The 23,529-nt window shown below is 37.8% G+C and overlaps 1 protein-coding gene across 3 annotated transcripts in view; it reads right to left on the bottom strand.

Moving 5' to 3' along the window:
* Positions 1-23,529, bottom strand: part of DMD (dystrophin) — a 2,292,284-nt gene that overhangs the window by 186,365 nt on the left and 2,082,390 nt on the right. For all 3 annotated transcript variants that reach the window (XM_056131284.1, XM_056131279.1, XM_056131278.1), the window contains one exon: positions 22,524-22,584. In XM_056131284.1, coding sequence (XP_055987259.1) covers positions 22,524-22,584 — 61 coding nt within the window. The remainder of the gene's footprint in view (positions 1-22,523; positions 22,585-23,529) is intronic.

Below are 23,529 nucleotides of genomic sequence, written 5' to 3'. Positions count from 1 at the left end.
AGAGTAGTTAGTTCATTTGGAAAGATAGCTGACATGTACTTTTAAAAGGGTAAAGTCACCAGTCAGAGCTTTGGTGTATTTAAATTATAAAATCACTCAACAAAAGGTAGGATAGAGATGCTACAAATGATATCTTCTGTATTTTATTAGGAAAATGGTAACCTGGAAGAGAAATAACTAACATGTTGATAGCAGCTTTCTGAATAATTCAAAATAATTTTAGACTTTATCTTTTTTTGAGAACAGAAAAAGTGTTTCTGTGAACAAAAGAGAAACAGCGAACATTTATTACTTTTGTGATAAGAGGAAACAATTGCAGCCCTTAACTCTCCAAAATATTGTTCAGACTTCTAGTTTCAACTGAGAGGCGTAGACAACTGCAAGGAGGCATCTCCCATACTTACAACAAGAAAAAATTTAGACAGATAAAATTAACAACTATTCATCCACCCACTACACCTTTGAAGAAGGGCATGAAAAATTGAGAAAAATAGGAAAGTTTTAACTCTGAAGCAACTGTGAGGGCTACAACCAGAGATCTCAATTGGGCTCTGTACTAATCAGAAAACCTCTGTACTAATTAGACAACACCCCTACCCCATACCTCCTATCACAACACTGGTAAGTTTATAGTAATATGACAAGGTTTCCGGAGGAATAGAAGACTCCAGTATCCTTAGTAGCAATTTAGGGTGTAGAGAGATAGTATAGAGGGTAGAGCCCTTGCCCTACTCACTGCTGACCTGGATTCCATCAATCCCAGTATTATATATGGTCTCCTCAACACCTCCCTATCCTGGAGTGATTTCTATTTTCAGAGCCAGATGTAAGCCCTGAGCACAACAGGGTGTAGCCCCCAAACCAAAACAAACAAGCAAAGAATATTTCTCAAGAGGCAAAGCTACAAACTTCAAACAAAACCCATCTCCCAAACAGATTATCACATTTTCTACTAATCTATACAAGATGCCCACATTGCACAAAAAATATCCAAACAAGCAAACAAAACCCAGGCTATACCCAAAGGAAGAAAAACCACAGTCTAAAGAGACAAAGTAATCATGAGATCCAGATTAATACACAGTTCAGATGTTGAATATATCAGATGATTTTAAGAACCATAATTAATATTTTATAATCTCCATAACAAAGGAAGATGGTATGTAAAACCAGGGATGCAATTTTAGCAGATGGCTGAAAACTTAGAAATGGGCACTGGTGGAGGGACATTAACATTGTGGGATTGTTACTACTGGAACATTGTATGCCTAAAACTCAACTATTAATATCTTTGTAAATTACAGTGCTTTTATAAAAAGATTTAAAAAAGAATAAATCCAAAGGAAATACTAGAAATAGGTAAGAGTAACTGTAATGGCAAAAATCTTAAATGGATTCTTCTGTAAATTTGATTCAGGCAAGGAAACAGGATCAGTAAGCTTAAGGATAAGGCTACAGAAATTACAAACTAAAATGTGACAAAAGTGAGTAAACGTCTGTAGCTATAATGTGAAAAAATAGGTTTTCAGCATTAGGACACAATCTAGCCAGAGCTACTTTCATACTAAGTTTGGTGCAATTATGCTGATCAAATAAAAAGAGCTCTGATTAAAAACTTTACCCACCAAAGATCTCTAATAGGCAATGGAGTTGGAATAAAGCATTTAATGTGTTAGTGACTGTCACTGTCACTGTCCTCCCGTTGTTCATCAATTTGCTCGAGCCAACCCAGTAACTTCTCCATTTTGAGACTTGTTACTGTGCTTGGCATATTGAATTCGTCACGGGGAGCTTGCCAGGCTTTGCCATCAATTTGCTCGAGCGGGCCCAGTCACGGTCACGGTCCTCCCGTTGTTCATCGATTTGCTCGAGCGGGCCCAGTAACGTCTCCATAATGAGACTTGTTGTTACTGTGTTTGGCATACTGAATTCGTCAAGGGGAGCTTGCCAGGCTTTGCCTTGTGGGTGAGATACTCTCGGTAGCTTGCCAGGCTCTCCGAGAGGGGCGGAAGAATCAAACCGGGATCAGCCGGGCTGACTGTGTGCAAGGCAAACGCCCTACCGCTGTGCTATTGCTCCCGCCCTGTGTTAGTGATGTCCCAGTTATTTATAATGATGATGCATTTTTATAATGATTGATTTTTTTAAATATTTGCTTTAGATTAAGAGTTTTAGGAAATGAAAAAGGGTCCAGAACACAAAACATTTGTGCTTTCTTCAACTGTAGTGCCCAGAATGATTAATACTAGCATGTTACTCTCTTTTTATATAAATTAACATTGAAGTTGAAAAGTAGTTCCCTCTATTGCCTCCTCCTCTAAACTACAACCACTTGAATGTATTCCTTCTAGGCTATTAAACCATTCTTATTTTCAGTCTCATAATGGTGTGATTTTTGTTTTTCTATTCCTTTGTTTATTTGTTTGGGTCACTTCCAGCAGTGCTCAGGGTAATTCTTGATTCTCCCAGAAGTGCATCAAGACAATTCTGGGATTGGTTTGTGATGATGCCCAGGGGACCAAGCTGTACAAGGGCTCAAAACTTGGGCCTCCCACATAAAAAGCTTGAGATCAATCCCTTTGAACTATCTCCCGGGTCAGTCAAAATTCTGTTTTTCACATTCTAACTGGCCTTGCATATAAAGCATGTAATCTAGGCCTTTGAACTATCTCCCTGCTCCCTCAAAATTTTGTTTGTAACATTCTAACAGGGCTTCACAAAGCAAGGAGCTTTAAAAATTGCCCTTCCGAAATTTAGCATTATTTGAATCCCTTCTATTGATAACTTTCCTTCTTAGAAGAAGGGGTGTGAAACAAGTTCTTTCCCTCTCCTCTGAGTTAATGGTCATACTTTAGGTCTACTCTCTGGTGATTACATGGTAATCACATGGGCACTGCTTATGAAAGAATTTCTTTGCATCTGGCACGGTATGTGGTGAGCAAAATGTGGTAAATAGTTTTCTAATGAAAAATTGAAACAGTCAAGAAGAATGTCTCTTAAAAAGAGTTTGAGATTTACATGAGGCAAGACAAATCCAACTATTTCTTAAGTGCTTTTGGAACTAAAGGACCTTTTAGTATTTGTGTGAAATTTTGAAAGCAGTAAAAAAGCAGTTTCTGTTTTTACAATTATAACTGAGGTTTAGCAAAATAGACCAAGTGAAAAATAACTTCATACTAAATTGGCTAATTATGGGTGAAATGGCTATTTATGCTTTGACAGTGATCAGAGACACTTCTATAAACTATGCCTCCTTAACGAATAATAATGCATTTTATAGTTTCATGCTTTAATTTTAGCATTTTAGAACAGATCACAAATATAACAATTAAGCTCTTCAATGGCATTGTACTTTTATATTAAAGGCCAATTTAAAGAAATAAATCACATTACAAATTTCAAGAGCACAGGGAAAATTTTTGGATGTTTAAAAAACCTCTGTGTTTTCTGGGTTGGGGAGAGATATTTCAAGGGGCTGGAACTCATTGGGAGTCCCCTCATGGTTCCCTGAGCACTGCTGGGGTAGGAAAAAAGTACTGAATATGATCCCCCAAATAAAACCAATAGGAAACAAAAACTCTCTGCTTTCTATATGGAAATCTATAAAAAGTATAGGACTAGAATTTCCATGTGTTCCAGCAATAACACTTCTTGGTAACTATCCCCATTATACAAAAGCATTCATTTCAAAGGATATATACACACCTATATATGTTTGTCACTGCACTTAGTACAATGGCTATCATGGATAAAAAAACAACCTAAAAGTTCAACTATGGATAAATAGATCAAGAAGCTGTGGTATATATACATAATAGAATACTATGCATCTCTACAAAAAATCATGCATTTTGCAGGAATATCAATGGAACTAGAGAATATCCTGTTGAGTGAAGTCACTAAGAAAGAAAGGGATAGATACAGAATGATTTCTCTTATGTGGGACTTAAAGATACACACCAAGGTAGCAACAAATGTTCAAATGTAACACAACAGTAGAACTTAACACACCACGGAATTGGTGATTGGTATCGAAAGGGTGTTGTGATCCTTGGGGGAAGAAGGTAGGTACATTAGTGATACACTGGTGTGGTGTTGGAGTTATGTGCATGAGAAACCATCATTAGCAGTATTGTAAATCACAGAACCTCAATCAATAGAAAAATTAAATTAAAAAACTCTGTTTTCTATACCTTGTTTATATATACTTGTGTTGCATATGTATATGTACATATGTCATTAATATAGATATTTTTACAAATTGAAATGATTAGTTTGGCTATATTATTTAAGTCTTATGACAATTACTTAACTTATTTGGGTGGCATTTTTTAAACTGATTTAAAATACTGTGTAAGTTTCAGAAGTATAGCTTCATACCTGAATACATATACACAACCTATCTCATTTTAATGATTTTTGGGGCACTACTGACAGTGCTGAGGGTATACTCCTGGCTCTGCATTCAGGAATAACACCTGGCTGGCTCAGGAATCATATGGGATGCCAAAGATTGTATCTGGGTCAGTTGAGTGACAGGCAAGTGCCCTACCAACTGTACTGTTGCTCTGACTACAAATTTATCATTTCAACCACTTAAAGCATGAAATTCAGTAGCATTAAGGATATTCACAATGCTGTGCAATGACTAATCTAATTTCTACATCTATGAATTCAACTATTTATCTACCTAAGTGACATATATAATATTTGTTCTTCCGCAACTGGTATCTTTCATTTAACATTATGTTTTCAAAGTTCATCCATGTGATATGATGTATCAGAATTTTATTCCTTTTAAGGCTGAACAATATTCCACTGCACATATATATTCTACATTATATTTACCTTGATATCTATCAAAGGGATTTGAGTTGTTCTCATATTTTGGCTATTTTGAATACTGCGGCTAGAAACATTAGTGTACAGGTATCTGTGTTTCAGTTTTCCTTTCCTTTGGAAATATACCTAGAAATCCAATTGCTGGTTCATATGGTCATTTTATGTTAAACTTTTTCATAGACAAACTATTGCTTATAGTGTCTGCACCATTTAACATTAATACTGGGAATGCACAGAGGTTTTCCATTTTCTTTACTCTCCAATAGATGCTTTTTTATTTCCCCCTTTCTTCAAGGTAATGGGGACGGACAACAGCCTTCCTGCTGTATGTGAAGTGGTATTTCACTGAGGTTTCCCTTTAAACTTCCCTAATAACTAAATGCTGAACATCTCTTTACCAATTTCCTTTTGTTTTGTTTTGCTTATTTGTTTTGTGGAGGTAGGGGATGTTTGGCCCATACCTGTCTGTGCTCAGGAATTACTCCTGGATCTGTGCTTGGAGTTACTTCTGGTATGACTCTGGGGACCATAAGTGGTGCTGGAGATTCGAACCCTAGTCGACCACATACAAGGAGTGTGCCTTAATCTCTGTAGCATCTCTCTCACTCCAAACACTTTTTCAAAGGTAGTCTCCATTCAATTTCAACATTAAAGATGTTGAATAACTGGTGTTATTCTTTTTGCCAAAATATATCACATTTAAAAAGCGTATTAAAGTAGCTCAGATCAACTGCCTTTATCTCTGGATCATCTTAGGTTCCATATCCTATTTATTCCATGTCTATTTCCTCCACAAGGAGGACAGAAGCAGTTCTGAAGTTGTAGGAGTTTCAGAAGAACAAGGGCTATGCCTGTATTGCTTGCTACATATCTCTTATGCCTATGTACAATGCTTGGTACATCACCACAACAAATACAGTTTGGGCCAATTAATTTAACAAAAGCATTAATCACCACATTTATCTTTAGCACAGCAGAAACAAGATTACTATTTAGACATTGTAGTCTCTACTCTGTCAATGTGATAGCATCTCATCTCTATGACTCTATGAAATACATACAAATATATATGTATATAAACATATGCATATATACATGATGACTGCAAACAGTATAGCCCTTGGCCTGATTGTTTCCATGAACTTTAGATTCTATTTTATGACTGCATACCTGGACTCAATAGGTCTCTCAAGCTAAATATGTCTAATGCGGGCGCTGCAGGATTTCTGTAGAGTGGAGTGGCTATCAAATCAGCAGCTGCATTCTCTAGTTTAGAAGATATTATTATCTCTTATTCTGATGGGAAAGACTGTCTATTGGGCATTATTGGAGAGCAAGAGCTCTCCAAGCCAATCCCTGGAATCATCAGTAGTTTAGGCAGATCTCTTGTTTTTCCCTACCGAACATATTCAAGTACCTGATCTAGCCCAAAGCCCCAAAGATATCTACATTACCCTCTGGCCCGTACTCCTGGCCTCCCATGTTAGAAAATGACCTGTTAACTGTTTCCAAAGTACGTCCCCTGACCACATATCCCTTGACCACATATCCCATGGCCACTTGTCATGACCTTCATTACTACAATGAAGTAGAGTTAATCTACCGCCATTGTTAGTCACCATTCCTAAAACACGCCTATCTGGTCTCTGTGCTTCCATTGTGGCTCGTCGGATATCCTCATATGTTCCTTCAATCAAGTACATTCTCATAACAGTCAATTATGTACTGACAAGTTAATCAAAGCATCCATATTAAAAATAAAAGCAAAAACTCATCCATTCACTTGGGTACAGTTGAGAAAGGTTACTCTGTGTATACAGACAATTTTCCTCTTGGGGTTGCAGAACAGTGCATTCAGTTCTCAGCTTCAAGAGGCTTCCGGTTGTCAAAGCAGGGTGATTTTGCTAATTTGTTATAAATTGAAAAGCATGGTCAGGCAAGAAGTGCACTTTATATGGGGAGCAATGAAACAAAACACAGCCGCCAAGCAAAAATGTTTGACTGTGGCTGTGGTTATTTATGATCAGATGATTTGAACTATTTTATAATACAATCAGGGGAAATTTCAGGCACTTTAAGATTATCTTACTTTCATTGAAAATGATACACAGAATTTAGAAATTGGAAACATTTGCTGTAATACTCAAGTTGAGTGTTAAGAATTGCCCCATTAAGGTTTCTCTATGGATTTAAAATTTTTAAAAGACAATTAAAATATACCTTTAGAGGATATGCTATACATTTAAAAGTAGTCCGTGTATCTGCAAATTGGTTGACAAGCTGAAGCTATTGTGCATAGGATTGTTCCACTTATATCCCTAAATCATGGAATTCAAAGAATAATATAATTATGTCCCCATGCACATATTGTTTTATACACCTAAGGAATTTACATCTTCACACACTCATGCCTAAACTTAAACTCCTATGACTTTACTGTTTTATCTCTGCCTTACATTGGTAATGTTATATCCCAAACTCAATCTCCCAAAGATTTCCTTAATCTTATTAGTGATCTATACCAGTGGTTTCAGCCTCATTACATCTGTGGTCTGGCACCAATAGATGACTGGAATTGAAAACCACTGGTACATATATTAATCTGGTATCTGTTGCCATAACCATCACTTTAATGCCCTAGGCAATTTTTTTACCCTATCTCTACTTTTGGTTTGTGATACATATATTTATGCAAGAAAAAGCAAAAAAGAATACCAAATTGATAAAATACTTTCAATAAATTCAGCAGAAATTGGAAGTCAAGTACAAAAACTCTGAACAAAGTTATCATATTTATGAAGCATATCCAACAAGCCTAAGTATTATTTTCTTCATTCTGCCATACCTAAAACTGAACAATAAGGTGCTTGCTTACTACAGGACTAGACATAACATGGATAAAGATAATGCTGATTTGGGTTTCATGCTTCCCAAAGCAATATTGATTTTCTGGGTGATTTTTCCATTATTATTCAGTGCTCTTAATTTAAATATTTCATGTTTATGTTGTTTTTACCCCACATGCACTGCATTGCACTGCCCTCCCATTGTTCATCGATTTGCTTGAGGGGCCCAGTAACGTCTCCGTTGTGAGACTTGTTGTTACTGTGTTTGGCATATCAAATACGTCACGGGGAGCTTGCCAGGCCTTGCCATGTGGGCGAGATACTCTTGGTAGCTTGCTTGGCTCTCCGAGAGGGGCAGAGGAATTGAACTCGGGTCAGCCACATGGGACATGTGCAAGGCAAACACCCTACCCGCTCTGCTATCGCTCCAGTCCTTTTACCCGACAAGTTTTATTCTATACTTTTCAGGCAACAACTGGTACTATAAAAGTGAAGTCCAAATTATCAGATAATATTATTCAACATTCCTCTGATCCTCTGAGATCCTTTGGAGGCAGTTCATTTCACACTTTCTACTAGACATCAGTATTTTTAGGTCTTAATTTTAAAGAAAAGCTCCCCATCAGAACCCTCTGACATAGCTCAGTTGTAGTTACTGTTACAATTAGGTAACTTCTCAGGAAAAAGGACTTTGTAGTTTGAACATGTTTTGTTCATGCTTCCATATTAATGATTTTTCCTATTCACAAGTTGAAACAAGATTATTAGGCTTTGAATTCTAGCAGACAGTACAGAAAGATCAAACCTCTGCTTCAACACTGAAGTGCTTCCTTGCACGGTATATATCTTCTTCTTTAGAAATACATTCAAGGATTTAGAATATAACTGGAAATTTTTTATGGTGGAAGAAAGAGACCTAGCAGAGTAAAAATGACTTTTGCTAGTCCTAGTAGCACTGCACTGTAGCACTGTCATCCCATTGTTCATCAATTTGCTCGAGTGGGCACCAGTAACGTCTCCAATGTGAGACTTGTTGCTACCTTTTTGGCATATCGAATATACCATGGGGAGCTTGCCAGGCTCTGCCATGAGGGGCTAGTGCTAGTACTTACAGGAAAAAGAAATGGCCAGGTATTTGAACATATAAAATGGGTTACATGAATTTCACTATTTATTCATAGGTAAGGTAAAGGTAAAGGTAAAGGCCCTCCCGTTGATCGTCGATTTGCTCGAGCGGGCCCAGTAACATCTCCATTGGAGACTTTGTTGTTACTGTGTCTGGCATATCGAATACTCTCGGTAGCTTGCCGGGCTCTCCGAGAGGGGCGGAGGAATCGAACTCGGGTCGGCCATGTTGGCCGCTTGTAAGGCGAACGCCCTACCCGCTGTGCTATTTATTCATAGTTATATTAAAATATGTAGTAAGGTAACATTTCCCCTACAAAACCAAAACTAAGTCATACTTGAAAAAAGTCCACTTTTTAATCAACATTTTGACCCAGTGCAGTGCAATGCTACAATTAATCCATTTTTAAGTTTCCTTCTATTTTTTCTTTTTTAAGGTCACACCCAACTGCACTCAGGCTTTACTCCTGGCTTTGTGCTCTGGGACCATGCCTGCAGGAACTCAGGGGAAACATTTGATCCATGAAACCATGGATCAAACCTGTATCAGCTGTGTATAAAGCAAGTCCCTTTATCCTTATACTATCTCTCTGGGTCCTAATCCACTTTCTTTTCTAGTTTTTGTTTGTTTGGGGGCCAGACCTTGCAGCGCCTGCGGCTTACTCCTGGATCTGTGCTCAGAGATCACTCCCTGCATACTTTGGGTAAAACATAAGGTGCAGGGCATCAAACCTGGGATGGCAACTTGCAGTGCCCTATTCGCTATATTATCTCTCCCACACCAGCCTCTAATCTATTTTCTATGTGCTTGATAGATACTGATATTTACCAGGAAAAGTCAAGAACTAGTTGAATGTAGCTAAACCCTGCTGGAATTTTTTTCTTCCCCAGTGGATACCAGCATGGCTCTGCCTCAGTGTTGCTCCAATTCTACTAACTGTCTCACTCTAATCCCCTTTCAAATTATTTAGTATGAAGCAATAGGCTTATCTCCACTCATTGAACAGTCTTGCTTCTTGAAGACAACCTGTGAGTTTTGAAATAAGTAGGAATTCAAGGCATTTTTTAAAGATGTCCTCAAAACACTTTTGACCACAGTGTTGCTAAAGCATTATATTTCCTTAGAAACATTTTCTCTAACACAGTAATTTCCAAAGATTGTCACTTTAGAGGTCAGTTCAGCCAGGCAACCAACTTCATAAAGCAACTGTTGAATTAAATCACTTTCAGAATATAACACAATCAACTGCAATTTCAGCAGGATTAGCTAGCATGGAAAGCCTCATATATGTCTATCTAAAGTCTATGCTACCTAGTCCTTTATTGCAAGAATGTCAGGATCATAGCACAGTTCTTAAAATTTGCCTATTCTTCAACAATCAAAACAAGTGATCAAATATTTACTCCTAATTTTTTACGTGAGAGAGACAATAAAATGCTAAAGCACTGTAGTACTGTAGCACCGTCATCCCGTTGTTCATCGATTTGCTCGAGTGGGCACCAGTAACATCTCCATTCATTCCTGTAGCATGCTAGTGTAGCCCAATGGCATCTGCTCGCTCCAGGAACACTAAGTAAGACTTGTTGTTACTGTTTTTGGCATAGGGAATATGCCACGAGGAGCTTGCCAGGCTCTGTCGTGCAGGAGGGATACTCTCAGTAGCTTGCCAGTCTCTCTAAGAGGGATGGAGGAATCAAACCTGGGTTGGCCACGTGCAAGGCAAATGCCCTACCCACTGTGCTATCACTCAGCCCAAAATGCTAAAGAAAATGTCAAAATATGCATCAGGCACAGGCATTGCCAAGGGATTTACAGTTTAATTGGAGGAGACAAGAGAGCTGGAATGTGAAAAAAAATAAGCTGAGATAAAACATAAAGATACCTTAGAACTTTCTGGCAATTAGAGTTCCTTGCTAAATTCTTGGTCAATTCCAAGGAAACTTTGTAAAGAGTCATTTATATAATTTTCACTATAGAAACGTATAACAGTTATATCCCTCACTTGATGATTATTTTAGTTTTTGGGTTACATCTGTTAGTAGTCAGGGGCTACTACTGGCTCGGTGCTTGGGGGTTGCTCCTAGCTTTGCTCCAATGACCCCACAGTGCTCTCCTGTATGGGAAGCATGCACTCAGCCCATCGAGCTATCTCTATAGCCCTGTCCCTCATTAGCCTACACTCTGGCCTTTTCTTAGACCTGTGATTTCCTGTAACTGGGACAGTGATATGGAGAAATCTATGACCTCATCATTCTTATTTTTATTACAAAAGGAATTTTTGAATGAAAACAAATGTATATTGAATGCAAGCATAAAGGACTGAATTTCAAGTTGCATTCCCATGAATCAGATTCTTACTCAGTCCTGATCTTTGATAATAATTCAAAGAATTATAGGGAAGCACACGGCGCAGATAATACATCCTTTTCTTGAAAATATAAATAATCAGAATTTATAACCAGAAATCAGAATTTATCATTAGAATAAAAAAATAAGCAGGTCCATCCCAAAATATCTCTCCTCTTTCATATAATAGCACACTTTGTTTAATATAAACAATTTAAAAAAATAATGTCAAGCAAGGTCCAGAGAGATAGGACAGCAGGTAGGGCATTTGCCTTGCATGTATCCAACACAAGGTCAATCCCATGTACACCACTTGGGCCCCTGAGTATCATTAGGAGAGATCCCGGTGCTCAGAGTCAGGAGTAATCCCTGAACTCCAAAACCAAAATAAAACAAAATTATGCCAAACAATTGACATTGAAAAAAAAGCATGTCAGTTGGGGGAGTGTATCCGAGTGGTGGAATACGTGCTTCGCATGTGTGATGTCCTGGTTTTGATCCCTAGCACCACAAATAAAAAAGAAAAAAAATGCGAGTTCAGTCTCCAAAGGCTTTCATTTTATATTCTGTTAACAAGAAAACAGAAAAAAAGCTCATGTGATTATATCTCATTTTCTGTCCAGTCATGATCCCAAATTCCCAGGTTTATTTACAATAAATGAACTTAGCTATATCAGATATATATGGCTAAAACTGTTTTATATATAGGAGGTTTCAGGTGTCATTTTTCTGCTAAATGCCTTTAACAAGATTTACCTAGAGATCTGAGAGGTCATTAGTGTGTTTACTAAGGCAGGATGTTGAATTGAGGTCATTCATTTCCCTCATATTCCACAGAGAATAAATCATAAACTTGCTGTTAAAAGTTTTTTCTTGCTGATTCTTATGTACCCCCTTTCTTTTCCTCTTTCTATATATTTCTCTCTCTCTAAATCATTATCTAGACACAGATATTATATATACACGTGTTCAACATGTCCACAATTTTTCTATTAATTGTAGTTATCAAGATATTTTCATATTAGAGATTGGAGAGAGTTTAGTGGGGAGAGCACTGGCCTTGCACTCATCCAACTAGGGTTCAATCCTGGGGCACTGTATATGGTCCCCTGAATATCTCCAGGCGTTATCCCTAAGCATAGTCTGGAGTAATCCCTGAGCATTTCCTGGTGTGGTTCAAACAAAGGAAAAGAGAGAAACAGAAAAAGCAATGGAAAATTTCAGAAGGCCCAGGGAAGCTTTCCCACTTCATCCACCGGGGAGTTAATATTACAGATAACATGACCATTTCCTATGCTCTTAGGCCAACTAAGCCCCATAAAGAATCCAATTTTAGGAGTTTTCTAAACTGCAGAAAGCAGAAATTTCCCCTCCACACCCCATATCTCTATAAGAATTTTAAAAACTATGACAGCCCTTATTGCAACAATGATGGCCCTCATTGCAATAATGCACTTGGGTTTTTTTTTTTAAGAAAATAAAGAAATTGTGTGAGTATTTATTTCTTCCTTCAACCTTCTAACTTTTCCCCAGGAATGGGGGAGAATGAGACTGAAAGGGATTTGGAGTTTTCCCACTGAGAAGGGGACATTTTCTGCAAGCAGGTCAGTGTTCAAAGGATTAATACTCTAAGGAAATAATCCAAAGGGGAGAGGCAGTTCGAGGTTATTATTTTCAAATGTTGTCTGGACTGCTGCTGACCTTTGTGAAGCTAACAGGATGCAGCTTCCCAGGGGGCCAGGATGAGAAGCAATTAAAGGAGCCTAGGAGAGGCTCAGGAATGTTTGGGAATTCACACATACCCCAAACTGTGTGGGAACACCCAGAATAAAAATAAACTAATCAAGGTCATATTTGTGTACTAAAAATAAATCTAAATATGTGGCTAGTACTAGATATATCTGCATGAATGTTTCCTAAAACCCAACATTCACTATCTAGTAGATTATGGATAATTAGCCTTTAGTTCTATTTCTGAGAAGAAAAAGAATGTTAATTCATATGTTTTGAATGATATTTCTTATGTGCCAGAAATTAGAATGGACATTAGGTTACACTGTGCAAGTAACAGTCACAATGGGATCGAGCAAGGTTTTCAAAGGCAGAATTGGGACCCCAGATCATAGTTTATCCGCCCCCTATGCATTTATGTAAGAAAGTACATATACCAGAAACTTATTATGAAGAAATAGGTGACATATTCTTCCTTTGGAGAAAAGTAAAAAGTAAAGTAAAGGCCCTCCCGTTGATCATCGATTTGCTCGAGCGGGCCCAGTAACGTCTCCATTGGAGACTTTGTTGTTACTGTGTTTGGCATATCAGATACTCTCAGTAGCTTGCCGGGTTCTCTGAGGGGGCGGAGGAATCGAACTCGGGTCGGCCCTACCCGCTGTGCTATCGCTCCAGCCTTTGGAGAAAGAGACCTAAATATTTTAGGGATGCTTTCATATTCCCCATAACAGGTTTTCTTTTAACCTATATAAAAATTGTATTTCAGCTGTCACATATATGTATATTTGTAGCACTGTAGCACTCTTTGTAGCACTGTCCTCCTGTTGATTATCGATTTGCTCGAGCAGGTCCAGTAACGTCTCCATTGTGAGACTTGTTGTTACTGTTTTTGGCATCTCGAATACGTCACGGGTAGCTTGCCAGGCTTTGCCGTGGGGGCGAGATACTCTCGGTAGCTTGCCGGGCCCTCCGAGAGGGGTGGAGCAATTGAACCTGGCTCGGTCTGGTCAGCTGCGTGCGAGGCAAACACCCTACCGCTGTGCTATTGCTCCAGCCTGTATATTTGTATACAAATATAAATATGTTTCCACCTATAACTATTGCACATAACACATAGAATCAGTCTAAGATCTTCAGTCTAACGCTCTCCCAACTGAATAATATAAAATATTAGAGTGATAGTGGGCTGGAGCGATAGCACAGTGAGTAAGGTGTTTGCTTTGCACGCAGCCAGCCCGGCCCGACTGAGCTGGGTTCGATTCCTCCGCCCATCTCGAAGAGCTCAGCAAGCTACCGGGAGTATCTCACTTGCGTGGCAAAGCCTGGCAAGCTACCCGTGACATATTCAATATGCCAAACACAGTAACAACAAGTCTCAAAATGGAAATGTTACTGGGCCTGCTCGAGCAAATCGATGAATAACGAGAGGACAATGACAGTGACAGAGTGATAGTACAGTGGTTAGGGTGCTTGCCTTACATGGCCGACTGGGTTTGATCTCCAGTACCACTTATGGCCCCCTGAGCCCTGTCATGAGAACCCCTGAGCACAGAGCCAAGAGGATGTCCTGAGTATGCCAGGTATAGCCCCAAAGCAAATAAACAACTGTCACTGTCACTATCTTCCTGTTGTTCACTGTCACTATCCTCCTGTTATCCATCCTGTTGTTCATGTTTGCTCGAGTGGCCCAGTAACGTCTCCATTGTGACAATCGTTACTGTGTTTGGCATATCGAATATGTCACGGGTAGCTTGCCAGGCTTTGCCATGGGGGTTAGATGCTCTCAGCAGCTTTCCAGGCTCTCTAAGAGGGGCAGAGGAATTGAACCCGGGTTGGCCATGCTGGATGCTTGCAAGGCAAATGCCCTACATGCTGTGCTATCGCTCCAGCCCAAATAAACAAAAATATTTTTTTAATATTCTGTGAAATAAAGCCTTGTAATCAATGTCATTCTTTGAAGTGTTAATGGCTACCAGTCCCAGGTTCCTCAGTAGATTGTATATACAAATGCTTAGTGAAACCCCGTGCTTGATCAATTTTAAAGATCTGTTCACCAGTGTAAAATCAGAAGCAGCAGTTTAAGTGACATTTGGTAAAAACAAAAGACACCAATTTGACGCGAATGAAGAAAGCTCATAGTGATCTCAGATTGTTTCCATTTGCATCCTCCATGCTGATGAGGAAACTCAGTCCTAGATGGGGTGGTTTATATTCCAAATCATATTTTCAGGTAAATAAAAATATAATCTAGATCTCAGGATTTGATTATGTACTAGTTAGACATACACAGTAAGGGTTGTTTACTAGGACAATACTAACTATAAGAGTTGTGAGAAACTGAATAATAGACTCATTATACATTAAGGTAAAGTCTAGAGAATATGAGACACACATAAGATCTAAACTAATACACAGACATTAGAAGATTTTTCAATGATAAATGGAATTAAGAAGCTGTAAAAACATGGAATCTGCACATTCCAATCTAAAACTATGATAGAAAAAAGTATTCTAGAGCTTTTCTTCCTCATGGAGACTGATTTATGGCTAGGTGATATTTTTCAGTTTATGAAACTTTAGAAAAAGTTATGAGATATTTGCTTGAGTCTGTGAGCCATGGAAGACACCAACATCTACATCTACTTACAAGGTCTGTAACACGGAACACCAGAATCAGAACTTGACTTAACACTGTAGCATCTCATTCACCCTCTTTCATTGATAATATCTTAAACTGAGTTGTTTTCATGACTCTATCATCAATGATGCATTACTGACTAGTCTGTCATTGTGGTTCCAGAGCTTAACAAGTCTCCGTTTCTGGGACCTTTGGAATTATCAAACTGTGGAGGAGAAAGCTCAGCAGAGAAGAATGACCTCCGGGTTATCTTTGTGTACTAAAGCCTTTTGAAAAGTCAGAGCACGAGGCTTTTGGCAGCGAATTCACAAATTTAATTACCCAGCAATATTCACCAGTATCCTCAAAGACTGACAGCTGAAATTAGACAGCTGACTCTCTATTGCATCTACTTCATATTATCATTGGTGCTAAACAGTTAAGTAAAAGGTTTAATAGTATTTGTCCTTTCTATCCTGGGAAGATTGATGGTGCAATAAGAATACTCAAGGGCGATATGAAGATTCATTTTCACTCCTTTGGAAAACTGTCACCAACAATTTCTGTTTCAAAGTCAACATTCATAAAATCAGAGAATGTCAGAACTGGAAATGACCTGTGATATTATGTGATTTATCCTCCTTAAGTGGCAGATGGAGAAACTGAGGTGCACAGAATATAAGTGGTTCAAAATTGGTGGAATAGCTGGTTAATAGCAAAGCTGGAATTAGATTTTAAGCCTTCTGGTATTACTATTTCTACTATTTCATATTGTCTTTTCAGCTACTAGAGGCGTATTCTGAAGGAAAATATACATGGATAGGCTCTTACCAGAAACAACACAAAATTACAGACACACAAACAAAGGAGACACAGAGTTTGTCTCCTAAGAAAACCTCTGCAAAGTTCAACTGTTGCTTTGTTTGAATGTCAGAAAACTAGTATCATTTGTAGAACAGTGAGGCACCAAGAATGAGACAGCTTGAATTTCACACTGCAGTTTTCCTTATTTTTTAAATTTAATTTTTATTGTTGGGCTGGAGCGATAGCACAGCAGACAGGGTGTTTGCCTTGCAAGTGGCCAACATGGCCGACCTGAGTTCGATTCCTCCACCCCTCTCGGAGAGCCCGGCAAGTATCTACTGAGAGTATCTCGCCCGCATGGCAAAGCCTGGCAAGCTACCCGTGATGTATTCGATATGCCAAACACAGTAACAATTGTCACAATGGAGATGTTACTGAGCCCGCTCAAGCAAATTGGTGAACAACAGGAGGAGAGTGACAAAATTTTTATTGTTAGGGTTTGGAGGCCATACCCAGCAGTGCTCAGAAGGCTATACGTGGTACTGGGGATTGAAGTGCTTCAGCTGTGTGCAACGCAAGTGCCCCAATGCCTGTGCTATGTTTATGCTCTTTTTCCTTTATAAGAGCCCCTATCTTGTTCAGATGTATCCATAAAAGCAGCCAACATAGATAATTAGTATTTTGAACACTGTTAATATTGAGATATTGGTAACCACTTCTTCCTCACTCTGTAAATAAATACAGGTGCTGAAATAACAATCCATAAGTCAAAGGAACAAATAAATTTAACAAAACTGAAATTAGAGAAACACATAGTATAGCAAAAGTAATGGGGAGCAGGAGTGAGAATGAAGGAAATAGATGCTTTAAATATGCGAGGGACTTGGGTTATGAAAAGTTGTCCAGAAAGGAGAAATAGAGCTGATAAGGTATGAAGTGAGGCAGTATCGAAGTTTCGATGCTACTGAAGATTGAAAGTACGAGTAAGATTTACAAGTTTCCAAGAGAAGGTAGACCAAGAGAACATAGGCACTGATAGGTAGATCTGGGTAGATCTAGGCAAATGGCTCCACTTTCAGGTACGAAGTCAATTGGTTGTACTACTAGAGCCATAGGAAAGGTAGCCATGAGAATATAGGAGAGTAAAGTCTTCTAATCAGAAATTTTGGTAACACTTATAGCAAGTAATAAAAGTAGATTGAATTGATTATCAACTGAAGCCCCAGGGAGGTTTATGTTGGCGTCTGCTAAACAGGAACCATCAGAAAGTTATGAGCAATGCCAATGTGGCTGTAGAAACATGCCTGAGATGAGAGTGTAACGAGGAATAGATGATCATGTCCAATAGACAACATCAGTTGCAATATGCCCAACTTCCCAATTAACAGGCATGGAAAGACAGATGCTCCTTTGGATATGGGTTGCTTTTAGAGCACTGGATTATTGAAAAGAGCTGACTAGTTAATATGTTCCCCAGAACCCCATTTCCCCCTCTATCATGAAGTACCTCAGAGATATTTAGAAAGGGAACCTACCAGGTTTCATTAGTGTATGCCTCCAAAGATTTAGCACTACAGAGCCTTTAAAGGAGGAAAAAGACCAGCTTGTCAAAAACTCAAATCCTTCCTAAGGGACAGCTGGCAGAAATAGAAGGTCAAACACTTCAGCTGGCATTACAAAAAAGAAGCAGTAAACCAACCTTCAGAAGTAATACAGCTAGAACTAATATATGTAGAACAGGTTATGACCTCAATTGGTTTCTCCATTTCTGCACCAATGGGAGGCAGCAAATAGCATTTACTTCTTTCATGACTGAGTGGAGACTAGAGACACTGCTAACAAATTTAATAACCAATATTTGGGCCATTTGTATCATGACATCCCAAGGAAGATATAACAGAGCTGGAAAAGATCCAGAAAAAGCAGCTAAGATGATCAAGGGGAATGCTTATCTTTCATTCAAGGACAGGCTGAAACACTAAAACGAATTAGACTTTCTCAGTCTGGGAAGATGAAAATGAAAAGGGGCTAGTGAAGGGAATCAAGATTAAAGTCAACTCTCGGTAAATAGAATTGTGGTTACTGGATTCCACAGCAATTAATCGTGGCCATCTCTTGAGGTTAAAGTATGGAGATTAAAAAAGAAGTGAAATGTAACTTTATTTCTGTAGAAATCAGTAAATGTACAGAAACATTTCTAAAGCAAGCTTGAAGTGGAATATGGGGAATACTTAAGAAATCACTGAAAGTCTCAATGCTTTCAATGCATTCTGAAGAAATGGTCATAACAAGTCCTATTTTTGTTTGTTTGCTTATTTCAGGGGCTACACATGGTGGTTCCCAGGGCTCATTTCCTTGTTCTGTGCTCAGAGGTCACTCCTGGAGGTGCTTAAGGGACCTCATGTGATGCTGGGAACCAAACCCAGGTCAGATGTACTATCTCTCTGGCCCAAATGCATCTTAATATTTTAAATGAAAATTGCTAGGTTAACTGACAAAACAGTCATTGATACCTGTATTTGGAACAGAGTTCCGGACTAACTGGCCTGCTGGTCTGACCCAGCGTGCTGTTTCTTATGTCTTATTGTATCATTTATACAGAAACACACTGCATGCAAGTTTGGGATTTCTAAATTCTTTTTGACAGTCCAGAACATAGAAGAATAATTTTCTAACTCATTAAGAAAGCGAGAGAGTCCCAGCTCTTGGCTCTGTTTGGTTTACCCATATGGGAGTATGCAACATAAAAAGGTGAAAGAAATCCTAACAGAATGCAGCAGCTGGTGAAAGGCTATTATATTGAAATTTTCATGAGTTTGACAGTAGGCCAAAAAACTACAAAATGGCAGAGAGTGGAAAAGGCAGTTGTAACAGGTTGAACATTGTTGGTGATTATTTTTTCAGTGGCAATGAAAGCTGTAATCAAATAACCTGAAAGAGATGCTGGCAGGAATAAGAGAGCCCCAAGGGAGAGGAAATATGAAAACTGTAACAATGATGTATGCTATGGACTAATAAACTAGACAAACATGTAGTTTGAAGTATCAAAATCAAAGTTTTTAGCATCATATGCAAAGCTGGTGTAGGGTTGCGAGCATAAACTCAGTCTGATTTGCAATCTAGAGCAAAAGATGCTGCTAATGACTTACAACCCCAAGGATGAGTACACAACTCAACAGCCAACAAGAAACTGCATATAATATTGTTACATAGATGATCGATTTATTCAGCATTTTAAAGGAAACATTACAAGATATTTTAAGAAATATCTGAAAAACAGGTTATACAGCTGGAAATGTATACTAAAATCTCTTGAATTCAGGGTAAAACAAACAAGGAGGAGCTATAGGACTGTTTGATGTAATGCCAATACAGTGATGTAATTTTGGACCTATGAGGCATCTTAGATTATGAATGATATTTGTCAGTGCATTCAGTCCACTGAACCTTACACATCACAGTAATTTTTCTGTGAGTACAGTATTTTTATAATACTATGTAATAGATTGCAAATTATAATAATAGCCTGCTTATTAACTATGTTAATTTTATGAAAGTTTGTTCTGCATACCTTAAAGCTTAACATTTTGGGGGATTTTTTTTTGGCTGTTTGGGTCACACGTAGCAATGCTCCGATGTTACTCCTGGCTCAACACTCAGAAATTACTCCTAAAGATGTTTGAGGGACCATATCGGATGCCAAAGATTGAATTTGGGTTGGCTGCATGCAAGACAAATGCCCTACCTGCTGTTCTATTGCTCCGGCCACAGCTTAACATGTTTGAGGTATATTTGAGAAATTTTATAATCCAATAATGAAAAAAGGTATTTCTCTCCATAAAACCTTTGCTATATTATTGAGATACTATCTAATTCCTCATTACAAGGAACTGATCGTTTTTAAGGCTTTTTAAGGTCCTCACCTATTTACTAATTTTTCCCATCTAGTATTCTACGTATCTTAAACCAGGAGGAATAATAGTCCTAACCTATATACCAATACTTGTGGTATTTAAAAAGCTACCTAGGGAAATTGGAGAGGGTTAAGAGGGCATATGTGAAACTCATTAGAAAGAGAAGAAATGGAATTCCTATGATTTTTAAAGCTACGAATTTATATTATCTTAATAACTATAACAAATAAGCTTTAAAGTTGAAATTCTCAGAAAAAATCTGAGATCTTGGGTTTTGAATATGGACAAGACCATGGTTTGTGTGACCTTTGAGTCTTAAAGCAACAAAGGACCTTAGATATCATCTAGTCCAACTTCTCATTTTATAAAAGAGAAGCCACCAAGGTTTGAATAAATGACTTGATCAAATTCACACAATCAACAAATAGCAGATTCAGGACAAGAACTCACATTTTCTTTTTTTGTAGATGTGTCCTTATCAATTATGTCACTATGATTTAAGTCAGTGAAGGAGCATTGGACACACAAAACGACAACGAGAGCAGGAGCTCTCAAATTCCACCAAGGAGTAGCAAGCAGCTATTAATTCACAAGAGGAAGTACTGCTTTTTAGAATACTCTCTCATTTTTATTTTTTAATTTTTTAGATTGAATTCATATTCATGTCCTCAAACCAGTATCCTGGGTTCTTTTGTAGGTGATTGTACCATCAAGGAGAAGATACATAATTAGGAAATGGGGGTGGGCTCTAGTAAGCTCCAAGAGACACTATCTCCCAAAGAGGTAATTCTTTGGAGAACAATGACTTAAAGAGATCTTATATTTTTATGTGGTCCTAAAACATTATCCATGATACGAGAGATTTTACTTCAGCTCATAGAATTAGACAAAGTGAGACATTTATAAATGGGTTGAATAAATAGAAGGTCTCAAACTTTGGTGAGAAATAAATATTTGTGATGATGAGAACAGAGATGTTGAAGATGACTGTGAAGAGTTCAAACAAAATGGCGCCATAATACAGATGTAATACAGTAAATATAAAGCAATAGTGCACATATTAATCAAAATATTATTTAACACATTGGGTGATAGAAAGTAAGTATAAAAATATTGTGGTGACTATTGTATGTAGGAAAGATAATAAAATGGTATTTCAAAATCAGAAAATTATTAAACCAGTATTAAGCATATTAAAGGAAAGTTTCAAAAATTAGAGATGTCTTGATTGGGGAAAAGGTAGTAAGACAAGCCTTTCCTGAAGGATGTGACTCTCTTTGAAAAGCAAAGCTTACCCTTAGCTTCCATTCTTTTGAGTTAACAAAATTGAGACATGAAATCAAATTTCTTGAGAACTGTAGTAATGAAGATCTAGAGCTGCAGTTATTGCTTTAGAACTGAATTATGAAGAATTGATGGGCAGCAGAAGAATAAAAACAGACTCAATAAAAGATGGCAGGCCAAAAAGGGGAAAAACATTGAATATTCTCAGATTCATGGCAGAAGGATGTTAAAAGAATATAGGGACTATTGGAAGAATATTTTAGGAATCTGATTAATTTTAATGGTTGGTGTGGTAGCCAATTCAAAGTTAAATTTAAGTTTGGCTCTATTGCTCAATCAATGAGAGACTGTTAAGGTGTCATAATAATTCAATATCCTCTCTTCTCTCTCTCTCGTATATCAACACAATGCATCATAATTTGTATTTTACACAGCATCATGGAGAAGATGCTTCAGAACACCTGCATGCCTTTGATTGACATAAATGGCCCCAGAAAACAGTATCACTCTGTTGTTGTTATGTGAAAAATGCTGAGTGCCTTATATCGAGAATGAACATCTCAGTCTCACAAATCTGGGATTGCTGCTGATTGCCTTTTGGGCACAAATACCCATTCACCAAACACAGTGCATATGTGCGGATGCAGAAATCTTCCACATCTCAAAAATAAATATGTGGGAAACCCCTCAATAACTAGTAGAAATAGTGTATGAATATTCAATCCCACAATCAATCCTATAAACAGTGCCTTTTTGTTCTCCGATGAAAATGCACATGGTCTCCAATCATACAAGGAAAGAGAAAGGAATTTTTCCTAAACACAGGTCCCAATTGCATCAGCAAATTTTCAGTGTTAATTTTAGCATGAGCCAATAGCCCAAGCTTCCCTGGGGAAGATAGAATGAGGTGTTTTAGGAATTAATGGCTAAGGTTGCATTTTAAAAAATCATTTGTAAAAATGTGGATTTGTCCCAATAAAAGATCCTTTAAGACAGTGATGCTTGCCACTTACTTGATGTAGTAGGGCACTTTGTTTGGCGAGATGGCTCTCTCCCAGGGACCCTGGACAGAAGCTGAAAAAGAAAAAAAGAACAAGGAGGTCAAGCTCACTGCAAACGGGAAAGACAACATTAATCTCTAGAATTACAATTTTACACTGATATTCGTCTGTTTGCTCAGTTGCCCATGAAGGCAGGACGGATTAACCTGCTGTTCTGAAGTTTCTATCCTAATCTAAGTGAAATTGAACTCATTCAGGCACAAAGATAAATGCAAAGGGGTGTGTGTGGATGTTTCATTGCTAAACTTATAGAATAGATAAGAAAGTGAATGAGTAGACTGACAGGTTTTCTCTCCTGTGTCTCCATTGGGTGCTTTTCTTACAGCACTCCTGTTGCTGCTTCTCAATATCTTATACTATTTGACTGACTGAGTTTTATTAGTTTAGCAGTTCAAACATCCCTCTGTGATAGATTTACATTTGAAGTTACTGAAACAGAAGTACTAAATGTCTTATCATTCTGATACGCTTGTTTTTTTCTCTTCATTTGGTTTAAACAATCCAACTTCATTTGTCAATTATATTTTTAATTGGTGTCTCAAATTGTCAGCTAGCCAGTATGATCTGATTAAAAAAGGAAAACAAAAGTGAGAGACTATCACCCAATACCAGAGTATAATAAAACTTTGGTGATGAGTGATGAATCATATAGGTGAGATTAAATTTCACATCCTGGGAATTCATTTTATAATGACTTTATTGTGTATTAGTCTAATCAATCATTTTAAAACTATGCTTTAAATACTTAAGTTGTAATGTTTTCTCTTTGCCAAGTAGAACATCTAAAAATACTGCTTGCATACTGTTGAATATGTAGGTGCTTTCTTTAAAAGAAAAAAATTAGATTAGGAGCCACGGTAACATTTCCTCAATATTAAAATGTTCACCAGAACAGAATTTTAAGAAGTTAGAGTTTTAAGAGACACAGATTATTATCAGGAACATAAATATAGGAAGC

The sequence above is a fragment of the Sorex fumeus genome, unplaced genomic scaffold, assembly GCF_029834395.1.
Source record: "Sorex fumeus unplaced genomic scaffold, SorFum_2.1 ptg000086l, whole genome shotgun sequence".
Lineage (NCBI taxonomy): Eukaryota > Metazoa > Chordata > Mammalia > Eulipotyphla > Soricidae > Sorex > Sorex fumeus.
Note: the sequence above shows the minus strand (reverse complement) of the source record. Positions and strands in the feature narration are given on the sequence as shown.